The sequence below is a fragment of the Volvox carteri genome (assembly GCF_000143455.1).
Source record: "Volvox carteri f. nagariensis unplaced genomic scaffold VOLCAscaffold_58, whole genome shotgun sequence".
Classification (NCBI taxonomy): domain Eukaryota; kingdom Viridiplantae; phylum Chlorophyta; class Chlorophyceae; order Chlamydomonadales; family Volvocaceae; genus Volvox; species Volvox carteri.
The window spans coordinates 546,537-557,589 of NW_003307601.1; the positions used below are offsets into that span (position 1 = coordinate 546,537).

At 54.0% G+C, this 11,053-nt stretch overlaps 1 protein-coding gene across 1 annotated transcript; it reads right to left on the reverse strand.

Annotated features, from left to right (window-relative positions):
• Nucleotides 1-1,369: 1,369 nt before the first annotated feature.
• On the reverse strand, nt 1,370-8,921 carry VOLCADRAFT_107125 (uncharacterized protein; the record flags this gene model as incomplete). The annotated part of the gene is made up of 12 exons (XM_002956188.1): nt 1,370-1,373; nt 1,865-2,052; nt 4,252-4,396; nt 5,780-6,093; nt 6,266-6,370; nt 6,438-6,632; nt 6,724-6,808; nt 6,927-7,104; nt 7,290-7,508; nt 8,000-8,068; nt 8,587-8,628; nt 8,741-8,921. 12 exons carry the CDS (start codon nt 8,919-8,921, stop codon nt 1,370-1,372), a joined length of 1,725 nt encoding a protein of 574 aa, XP_002956234.1.
• Between the last annotated feature and the right edge of the window lie 2,132 nt (nt 8,922-11,053).

The window sequence follows — 11,053 nt, forward strand, 5'->3', positions numbered from 1 at the left end:
GACATGAACACGAACTAACTCGGTGCTGCAGCTGAATGCTACAGCAGCAGCAGCTGTGGTTGCTGCTGCAGCAGCAACCAGCTTTATAATATTTGTCCTGTTACAAGCAAAAACTTTTACTGTCGTTGTCAGCAACGTCGCAAGTGCGGTATTGCATGGCTTGCAGCCGGGAACTCCGTCGCTAGGGCAACAGTACAGCTGTAAAGCGTAATGGAAGTCAATGTTTTCACCAAGCATGGACCCACCATCAGCCCAGTTACGCCCAGCGTCCCAAGCGGGAGACGAATCTTTATTGCCCAAGACACTAAAACATTAATTTTATTTGCCGACATACATATTTTTACACGGCAATTTATATATAATTTTTTTCACCTTAATAATGCACAAGCGATGCCTGTGGAACAATCGACGAACCCATTCCTGAACGTCAACGGCAACGAAGAGAGACAAAATTCACAACGGAAATGTGCTCGGCTCGGCAAAGCATACAAGTTCACATGAGGGATCACGGCTTGTCGCAGGACAGAATATGCGGCAAGGGGAGGGATGACCGGGGGGCGATCAACTTGTTTTCTTTGCCGCTTCCGGGTACCCACATCCACATTTAATGGCCGCTCAATCGATGCGTGCGGCATTTTGCAACATCAGTAACTATGACCGAAATAACCCTAGGCCATCTCTAGCTTCGGCGTAGGTAACGCATTATACACAAGCAACCACCTGGCTTCGGCCGCGCCGCCTAGGACAGTAACCGAATGGTAACCGAATCGTAACCGAAGTGTAACCACTCAGAAGACAGCAATCTGCAGGTTAATAATAAGTGACAACTAGTTGGCTACGTTTGCGTACCCCAGAAATTGCTTTAAGATTCGCAACTGTTTACGCATTGGTAAAGTATAATTGGTGAAGCACGGTTTCACCAAGTGCACAAAGAAGCCGCCGAACGAGCTGGCGAACGGGCAGCGAGACAAAAGCATTTTCTACGTTAATACGACCCCGTACAAGAATGTTCCATCGTGGAGACTCGTACTAGTTAGAGCCCGACTTGTACAATTTTGTACAATGTCGCCGTACATCCTTTTCTCCGTTAAAACATTAGCCTTGTCTGTGGTCCTCACCAGAACCAACAGGCAAGGTTGCAACCTCTCCGTCATATTCAAATTCCCGCCCATCCCGCACTGCGCTTCGAGGGAATGATGCGATCGAAAAAAGGAATTGAATGAAGTGAAAAGAGAAATGTCCAGGCTTTCTTGCCTGATGCCGCCGCTGCTCATATGTGTGTCAGTATCAATAGGGTCAGTATATTATACGATAAAACCTCCGCCCTGGATTAAGCCAGGCGCTGGGAATGGACCAACAGCCCGTTCAATCACCTGTTCATCACAAGCATGCACAACAACGTTAACAATCAAAGCCGAAAGACCAAAGCCAAAAATTATCAGACCAAAATGCTGTACCAATCGATGACATAACCGTTGCCCGAAAAGACGCGCGCACATTGCAGTTGCGCGACGCTGCGTGTTTTCCTCCTTAGCGGCCAGAAACATAACTTCAATTATTTGAACAACTTTACAGGTGACTCACACAACAGCAGCAACGAGGCAAAGGCGTAATAAAGGTATTGCAAAAAATATATATGTTATAGGTAATCAATGATACGGCACTCCTTCAACCAACATCAGAAGCCCAGGGTGCCATATATATATTTGGCACATGTAAGGGGAGCCTCATTCACCACAAAGCTCCTAGCTCCAAACGCATCTGATTGGCTTCTGAAATGCCTGAAAGCAAAGTGAACAAACCGCGTCCCCCCTTGCCCGGCAGCCCAGTGAAGCTGAACGGCCGTACGGCCGTACATGCTCACCGCACACTGTCACTTGATGTCACAGGCTCCTCAAGGTACAGCTCAGCCGGACGGTAGCTGCCACCATCAACATCATCACCGTCGCCACCGTCACCGCAGCCGCCGCAGCCCCGTTCTGATCGGGTGCGCACTGCAAAGGCCAACGCGCATGTTGCCTCCCCCGAGTCCACCTCTTCCCGGAGCCACTCCTGCAGCAACATTAACAATAACAATAACAATAACAATCGCAATTGCAATAAGAATAGCAGAGGCAATGGCAATAACTATGGAAATGGTGATCTCAATGTGGTAATTTTGTTTTTACGCTTTAGGTTTTGTGATTTCGTGGCTTGTGGCGTTTCGCAGTTGGCATCCCTTCGAACGCGGTTAGTGGCGGCCGCAAAACCGCTCCCACCGGCCCCAACCCCAACTCCGCAGACCAGATCGCAACCGCCCCTCTTTGCTCCTATCGCCGCCAATCCCTACCTCTACCGCCTATCAGGATTTTAAACCCGAGCTAAACCCTAACTAAAACCATAGAGTTTTACCAAACCACACCCGCGTGATGCTTCTTGGCTATCCAGCCCCTACAGCGCACACCTTCTATCATCATCACCATCATCACCATCATCACCAGCAGCAGGGTAATCACGCCTACCTCCCAGAGCCGCTCCACGCGTGGTCTTCCCCATCGATTCCCGCCAAGACTGCGTTGATTTCCAGTCTTTGAGGCCCCTATTTTAATCGATGTTATCACAATGAACTCAATCGATGTTTTGACGATTATTCGCCCAAGCACTCCGACGATTAGCGCGGGAAGTTTAGTTGCTGAGTTCAGTCGTGTTTCCACCGATTTCTTGTGAAGGTGTAGATAAACACCGAATACTGCAAGCCTTAATCGATTCATTCACGAATGCTGCAAGCTGTAATCGATAAAGGTAGCAGAATGAGTGGCCCAAACGCGGTTAAACAAGTAAAATTTCTTAAGTTAACTTATCATCACAGTTTCCCTCATATAAATTTGAAGTGTCACTAGCCGACAAAAAATTGGGCCACTCATTCTTGACTGGTACCTAAACGTGTAAGAGCTGAGTGACTCCTTATCGAATGCATCAAGAATACTATTTGAGTCATACTCAACATGTATGAATCAACTCAATATCAACTAATATTGCACACAAACAAAGTTCAGCGTGACAGACAACTCAAACTTTCTCGCCAGCTCGCGCGATAGCCTCAATAACAATCGCTCCTAACAAAAGGAACAACGTAAAAAAGAATGCACAAAAGAAAAACAGCTCGTCAGCTCGGCTGAGTTCCGCTCAGTTCCCGGCCGACACGAGCTCAGCCCAAACTGAGCCCAACTGAGCCCTAGCTCATCCCGTCCAGCAAACCCCTACGCTGCGCAGCGACAAGGCTCGCCCCTATTTAAGGAGTAGTGTATGCACAGCATCTATAATGCTTGGGGTCTGTCGAGAACGGGCTGGGGGTCAGGGCGGCGGGGCAAGAAGGGGCAGGGCACGAAAAGGAGGAAGGGGCGAGGAAGAGGAGGAAGGGTCGGCAAGAGACGAAGGGCAGGGGGAGGGGCGGCAAGAGGGGCGGGGCACCACGAAGGGGCGGGAAGAGGGTGCGGGGTAGGCGATTGGGATTACGGCTGTCCTGCAACTTCAGACATCATGCTGTCTTATGCTGGCGCAATGGCTTTGTTTCTGCGACTATTTCCTGGTCGGCCAGCATGCAATCTTAAGATCTGCTCGCAATATCAACGCCACCTTACAAAAGAAATATTCGCCACAGATTTTCAACATTTCAATAGCATATATGCATACGGGCGTGGGCATTTGGCCCTGTCTGCTGACATTTCCTTGCCTCCGGTCGGAACACGATCGGAACTAGATAACTTCTCATCATCGTGAAACATCTCTGCGTCCTGAATTCCCTTAAATTAGCCTCGGTCGGGAAAACCCGTGTGGTAAAGGAGAAAAAAAGTAACCGGCGCGGTTTCGGGAGTGTATGGGTCTTGGTCGACTGCTAAGGCTATCGCCCCCTAAGGGGGGCGAGCCAACCTGGTCCGCTCCCCTCTCCCTTCACCCACGCTTCTTAAGCGCCCTCTTAAGCTCGCTGAAAGCGTCAGGGAACAGGTCTTCTGCAAGTTGCTTGGCAGGACTCCAGTATAGCTTCTTGTCTCCCTTGAATAGTACTTGGTACTCTAGCTTACCTGACTTTCCAAACCTGCTTGCCTCAAATTTGCTCTTTTCCACATGCTCCTCCCCGTCTATTACTTCACGTTTTGCCTTCCTGCTGCGCTCACCCCTCTTGGCTTTGGCTTTTGGGGCCCTACCCTCTGCTTTCTCTATCTTAGCCTCTGCATCCCCATACGCCTTCCCCAGGGCCCTGCCTACCCTCACCACCTTCTCGTGTTTTGCTTCATCCTCCCGCTTCTTGCTGCCCTCCAACCTCCCCTCCACATCTCTGGGATCAACCTCGCTTAGCTCAAAGTATTTATAGCGCCGTGGCAGGGTGAAGCCGTCAGCATCCATAAGCACAAACTTCCTGTTTGCAGGCGCAGCTGGTGGTGCCTCTAATGCTTAAATAGCGCCTGTAGCCTGCTGCTCAGTTGTGGCAAGAGCACGCGCAACACGCCGCACCTGGCGCTGCTCCTGTGCTGCCTCTGCCTGGCGCATCACCCCGCCTGCTACCCTGTAGTCACCTCACGCACCACCTCACGCATTTTCGACGGGGCGGTACAGGCGCTGCGTGCCCTCCACGGCGAACCTATAGCCCTTCTGCCGAGTCACGGTGTAAACCTCCTGTGAATTGGTGGGATTCTGCTTGTCGAACAGCCCCTTGCCCTCCAGCAATTGTACGCGGTCACCAGGCTTGAACCCATTCACCATGCGCGTGTTCCTAGCTCGCTGCCCCTCGTAGAGCGTGATATGTTACAGCTATGGGTCTGCCTCTTACCCGGGCCCGACACACGGCCGCTGCAGCCTACCAGTCAGGCCTCGTATCTTGTTTTGGGTTGATTGTTTGGCTCAAACATAAGGGGCGTCAGGCTGCCCTTTTCATGGCCGTTTTGGGGGCTCTCCCACATGGGGGGCGCGCCCTGCATAGGAAGTGCGATCTTGGGGGCCTTATAACTTTTGCTAGTAAACGTGTGAGTGCACCAAGCCTTGCACACGGCTTCCTTACATGACTTCCACCATGTCGGCATCACTCACTTGCTTCTTAGTGTCGTACTTTTTGGGTTGTACGACAGGTGGTAAACCCCCCCAAAAATGGGCACCAGCACCCGTAAAACACAGGCTCAACTCGCATCTGACAGCTCGAATGCATTATACACTTGTAAATACATGTATTGTATGCTCCTGCAGCAATGCGCGTCAATTCCGGCACGTGTGCCGTGTAAAACCCATGCATGCATGTTACCACCCCAACTAACCCCACCGCCACCCGCACCTCCCCCGCCCTCCCCTTTACATCCTGCTCATCATGCGTTGTTCACTTGATCATTGCGTGCATATTGCATCATTCGTTAGTGCAGCCTGGGGTGCCGTGCGCGCACAGCGAGGTCGCGCTTCAGCCCCAGCAGAAGGCGTGCGCAGTCAATCAGGCCCTGTCCAGATGGGATGCATCCCCGTGGCGGCATCCCCACTGCCACACATCCACCGCCACATATCCGCGCTATCCTCACCGCCGCCGCGGTCCCCATTTTCTCAATCATCCATGCCTATGTCAGGAGTGCGAGGTGGCGGCAACACCTCGTTGATGCACTGCATCCAATCCTGGCTTTGGTGATATGCGGCCCCACCAACTCGCGTTCTTCAATATTGCTCGAGGAATTGACAGAGCTACCCCAACACATACGCCCCTAACCTCGTGACCCATCTTGCAGCGCGGAATTCAGATGCAGCTTTCCGTACCCTCAGCCCTCACATGTACATCATGTTCAGCGGAGCAGCCACGTCTCCGGCTGGCGGCACTGCAGGCGCGACCGGGGCGTACCGCTCCCGCAGCATCTGCTGCAGGGTGTGAACCTTGATCTGGTACATGTCCGCCTCACCCAGGTCATCGGTGAAGTCCAGCAGGTCCTCCAGGTTGGCCACATCATTGCCGCGCCCGGCCGCCACCCCAGTCGGCAGCCGCTGGCGCTTGAGCAGCCGGCCCACCTCCACCGCCGCCTCCGACTCGGCGGCTGCCACCTGCTCTGGCTGCTGCGCAATGTGAGCGCTGTCCTGCGTGAGGTGCTCCTGTCGCAGTAATCAAGGGAAAGCGATCCAAGCCGTGCCGATGGGGTCATTAGGCAATGTTTAGGGCTGGCGCAGCTGCAGGCGAAGAAGGGCAGGGTGACGGCGGCGGCACTGGGGGGGGGTAGCAGGGCACTGGGGGGGGGCAGCAGGGCTTACGCACGTACACACCCACCTTGTCAAGGAAGGCCCGCAGTATGCCTACGGCCGTGGCGCGGCTGTGGCAGCGATGGATCATGATCGTTTCATGCTCGATCCACGCGATGATCCACGTGTCCACCTGTGTGCATGGAGGAAGACGCGCATGGTTACACACCGTGCCGCAGCACACAGGAGTTGGACCGCACCATAGCTCTTGCGGGTCTGCTGGTCGCCATGCAGCCAGCCAGACTGAGGACATAGAAGGCGGCAAGGAAGCGCAGTTGCTCCCGCCGGCCGGGTGGTGGTGGTGGTGCTGCTGCAGGCCTCCTGCTAGTGCACAGAGTGCTGTGCAGCTGCATATTATTACCCCTGTTCCCACGCTGCCACTGACACTTCGGCACCTGCATATGCCGCCACGAGTACTGCTGTAGTAGCCAGTAGGGTCATGCACGCTGCATCCCTTGGTGTGCATGCCATGCGACCCATACGCACCAGGTCCGTCATGACGGCAACGGGCTTGAGGTTTGGGCTGACGGAGTTAGCTGCGATGAGCTCCGCGGCCAGCTGGTTTACGTTGCTGCAAAGCACGCATACACAGCCACACGCCATGGTTCAGCGGAACAATCATGTGCAAGCTTCACCATGCAGCACATCCCAACCTTGCACATGCACTCGTATCCTGCCTCTCCTCTCACCTGGCCTTGACCTCCTTCTTCAGTTCCACCACTATGCGCAGGCCTAGGTGTGGCACAAACGCCTGCACAGCCGCCGACGTGCAGAGGGCTAGGTCGCAGGAGCCTTTGAGCGCCAGCAGGTCGGTGCCCACCAGGCGGCAGTCCAGCATGTGCTGCTGGCCGACACAGTCGATCCACTCTGTGCGGCGGGCCAATAATGCGCGACGACGGTTACCTCTACTCAGCCTCAGTCACCCAGGTCACGAGTCATGAGTACAGCAGCGCGGTACTTACTGTGGCTACGGTTCGTGCAACCCAAACTGCAAGACCAGTAAACAGAGACAAGCAGGACAAAGATCTACAGAGGACGAGCAGGCCACCCACCGTGCTTGGGCGGTGCAGGGATGTTGTCCTTCATCCAAGTGATGGCCGCAGCGCGCTGTGCAGTGTTGCTCTCCGAGCAGGTGGTCCAGTTGAATGACTCGGTGCCTAGCACTGGCTGCGCACTGAGAGGCGGCTCTGACACTGCCTCAAACTGCTTCATCCCCAAGGCACTCGAGATGCGCTGCAAGTGGCGCGCGCTGACCTTGCTTATGGACATGCCTGCAGATCAACACACACACACACATCACAAGCTGCATTTCGATTAAGGGTGTGTGTCCTGCGAAGCGCATCAACTCCTGCCACTACGTGCCCATGACAAATCACAATAACCACCTTGTGTCCAATGCTGGCCTCCGCTGGCGCTGGCGCCGGCACCTGTCGTACGGTCGGCGACGGCGCTGCCCCCGGCGCCGTGTCCAGACCCGCCCAGGCCATGGGAACCTCCTCCTCATCAGGAGGATGATATAAATGCGCCCTTCACTTGCCAACTTGTTCTGCTTGTGGAACACTTGGCTCCCATCACTGGCACTGCCAAATTTGACACCGTTGAACCCATTGTGAATTGCTCATGCTATCATACTCTCAGCTCTTCTTCTGCCGGGCACGCTGCAGCCACATGCAAGTCACCCGGGTTCAAGGTGCTAGGTCCTAGAACTTGGAGATGGGTGCGCATAACACCAAGCCTTTCCAGTTTCCAGCCCCAATCTCACTTTCGACTTGGGAAGCAGAGCCGCTCGCGCCAATGCCGCCTGGGCCAGTGCGAGGCGGGCCAGTGCCACCTACAACACAAGCATAGAGGAGGTGCATGGACTGTCAATACAGATGCAGTGCATTCATGTGCGACAAGCCTCGAGCCCAATCATGCGGACTCTGAAAGGTCGTTAGTCACTGGCTCAGTCACTGTGCAGCTGTTCCCTCGTCGCATGATGGAGTTCTAGGGGAGAGAGGGAATGGAGGCATGGTCTGGGAGCTGGGGGCTACTGGCCCCACGAACTATGTCAGAAATTAAGTATGTCATGAACCCACTCAGCGGGATGATGCCGTGGAGCGCCGATACAGCTGGAAAATAGGCTGAGCCGCCACAGACTGAGTATGTGAACTGAAGTTGCATACACAGGCCCACACGCACACAAGCCCGCATGCACACACATGCTTCCAATGCAACCCCCCTTTTAGGTAGATTCCTGCGACAGGCAGCGTACTGTACCACGCTCTTCACGATTGCTCACGTACATACTACACCGCTGCGGAGCACTAGAGCCAGAGTCTTAGGTCAGGTCTAGCACAACCAACTCACCAGCTCCAGCCGCGCTCCCCATGCCGAGGCCAGCCGCCGAGGCTGCAGGACATGAGAGCAATCGAGGGGACACGTCGAGATGAGATCTTGGTGCGGGGTTGCTGGGTGCGTGTGAGTGAACTCCTTTCCAGATTTGAACCTGCACCACTATTACCTTTCACGGACCTCATGAACTCAACAATTGCCTCGTTGTCACCGTCTATCGGAAACACCTCGAGCTCCTCCACCGATAGTTTGGACAGGGCGAAGCACAAGTCGCCGAGCTCCTTCCCGCGCACGTCCAGCGCCTTCGCGGCAGCGGTGAAAGCCGCAGCCGCCTCCTTTCTGCTGACCATTCTGCCTTCTTTTTGCTGACTACTGCTCGTCCGTGCGTTGCGATGTTGGGTGCGAGAGTGATGTAACACAACAAGATCTGAAGGAGGGCTACACGCTGTATGCCGAGGCAGGTTTTATGGTTAACCGAAGTTAAAGAAAGGTCAAGTTTTGGGGCTCAGTCCAGCAATGTGCAAATGACGCACAGGCCTCACGGGGCCGGAATCCCGGAATTTGACCTCATGAATTCCCAATCAAATCCGGGTCAAATCCCATCGGGATTTGAGGATTTGACCCCCAAAACAATAAGCAATATAATGGTCATGCAAGGATTTCCTCGGGCTTGGCATTTGACACATTTGAGGATTTGAACCCCCCAAAACAATTATCATCATGCAACATGGCTATGCAAATAATTCCATGCGCAGCCGTTACAATATATATTGCATATCTTCGAGGGGCATGTTATGCTCGTGCCAGTCAGTCCTCGCGCCGCATGCCTTCAAACATTTAGTTAGACTTTTAGTATTAGAGTTATTCCTCCAAAGCCGGCGCTCACCGCAAAGAGCGATGTCAGACAGCGGCGATGGACGGGCTAACAAACGCCCAAAGGCTCAACCAGGTACCCTTGATGAACTGAACCGGCACGTGCAACAGTTAGGCAAGAAAACGAATACAAACTGTACTTTTTCTTCATATGGGATAACCATCTCACTCGCAAGGGTCGCGGACAGCATCCCCGGGATTGAGAGGCAGCTAGGCGTCAAAAGGTCGCTTTACCCGTTTTACCCGTTGAATGGTCGCTTTACCCGGTTGGTGATCGTACGAGTGCCCCGCCTATCGTTCTGCAAGTTGTTCCACACGTGCTAAAACTAGCATACGGGAAGCAGGGCGCCACAGGGAGCGTCGGGGCAGAGAGAAACCCACGGGTCGGCAACGAATATACAGCTGCGTGTGCACAAAATCTCACTTGCGCGCCACAGGGTGGTGTGGCTCAAAACAACTTACACCACCACAAGTGGGAGAAGACAAAACACATGCATTCCTACCCACAAAAATGCGCGTTCCTCCACAATAGCTTTTGTGTAAAAGATGTTAAAAAGAGTCCCCCACGGCACCTCTCTCCAGCCCTCCACAGCTGGACGACTCTGCGCCCTCTGTCCTATAAAAAGAGTCTAAACGTACCCCACATCCTATACCACATTGCATGCATCCGACGTGTATCATGTTTTGGACGTATTGCAAATGCATCCCCCTTAACCCCGGCGTCATCGAGACATTCTGACACATTCGGATAGTGTATCCTCCAAATGAATCAGGGCGGCGTGTGGTGGCGTCACGTGGCGTGTTTGAAAAAACAACTGACCCCCAGAGGCTGTGTGGTGAAGGCTGTGGGGTGAGGCGAAACAACACAGCAAGAGCGCCTCACCCATGTGTTGTGCACAACATCCTAACAATCAAAAACCCCGCACACGACACAACACCTGCCACTGCCCATCCGGGACTCTGGGGGTGTCTCTCCAGAAGTTAAATAAATTACAGGCTTGATGGCGGGTTTTAGTGTGCCGCGCGTTTGTGTGCCTCTGCAGGTTGTGTGTGTGACTCTCCTATGAATGTCCAGTCAAACGAACGGGGGAGCCACCGGCTAAATACGACAGGGACCCTGGGGGATTCGTGTGGGCGCGAATGATGCATATGCTAATAACACTGAAGCCTCCGGCCCCATAGAGCCGTGTGGCTGCTTTGTCCTCCGGGGTGTGAAGGAAGGGAGAAATGCGTGGCGCACCATCCCTCTCTCCCTCCACCCCCGACCCTCCACAATACCTTTTCTCACTCTTATTCCGCCCTCCCAAAGTCATCCTCCCTTCCCCTCCCATCTGCCCTCCCTTCTGCCCTTCAGTGCCTTGTCCTCTGCTGTCCCCTGCTCTCCCTTGCCCTTCCCTCCGTCCTTTGTGTTTGTTTGTGTGTGTGCCCTCCGCCTGTGTGCTCATGTGTTCACGGACATATGTGTGTATGTTGTGTATGTAACATGGGTCATAACATTTGGGGACACCTGGGCATTGAACCCAGACCCACAAGAAGGTGGGTGGCACCTCTGCCGTGTTCCGATTCCCGCCCCACCCCGCGCCTGCACTGCCCTGGACCGCCCTGCCCA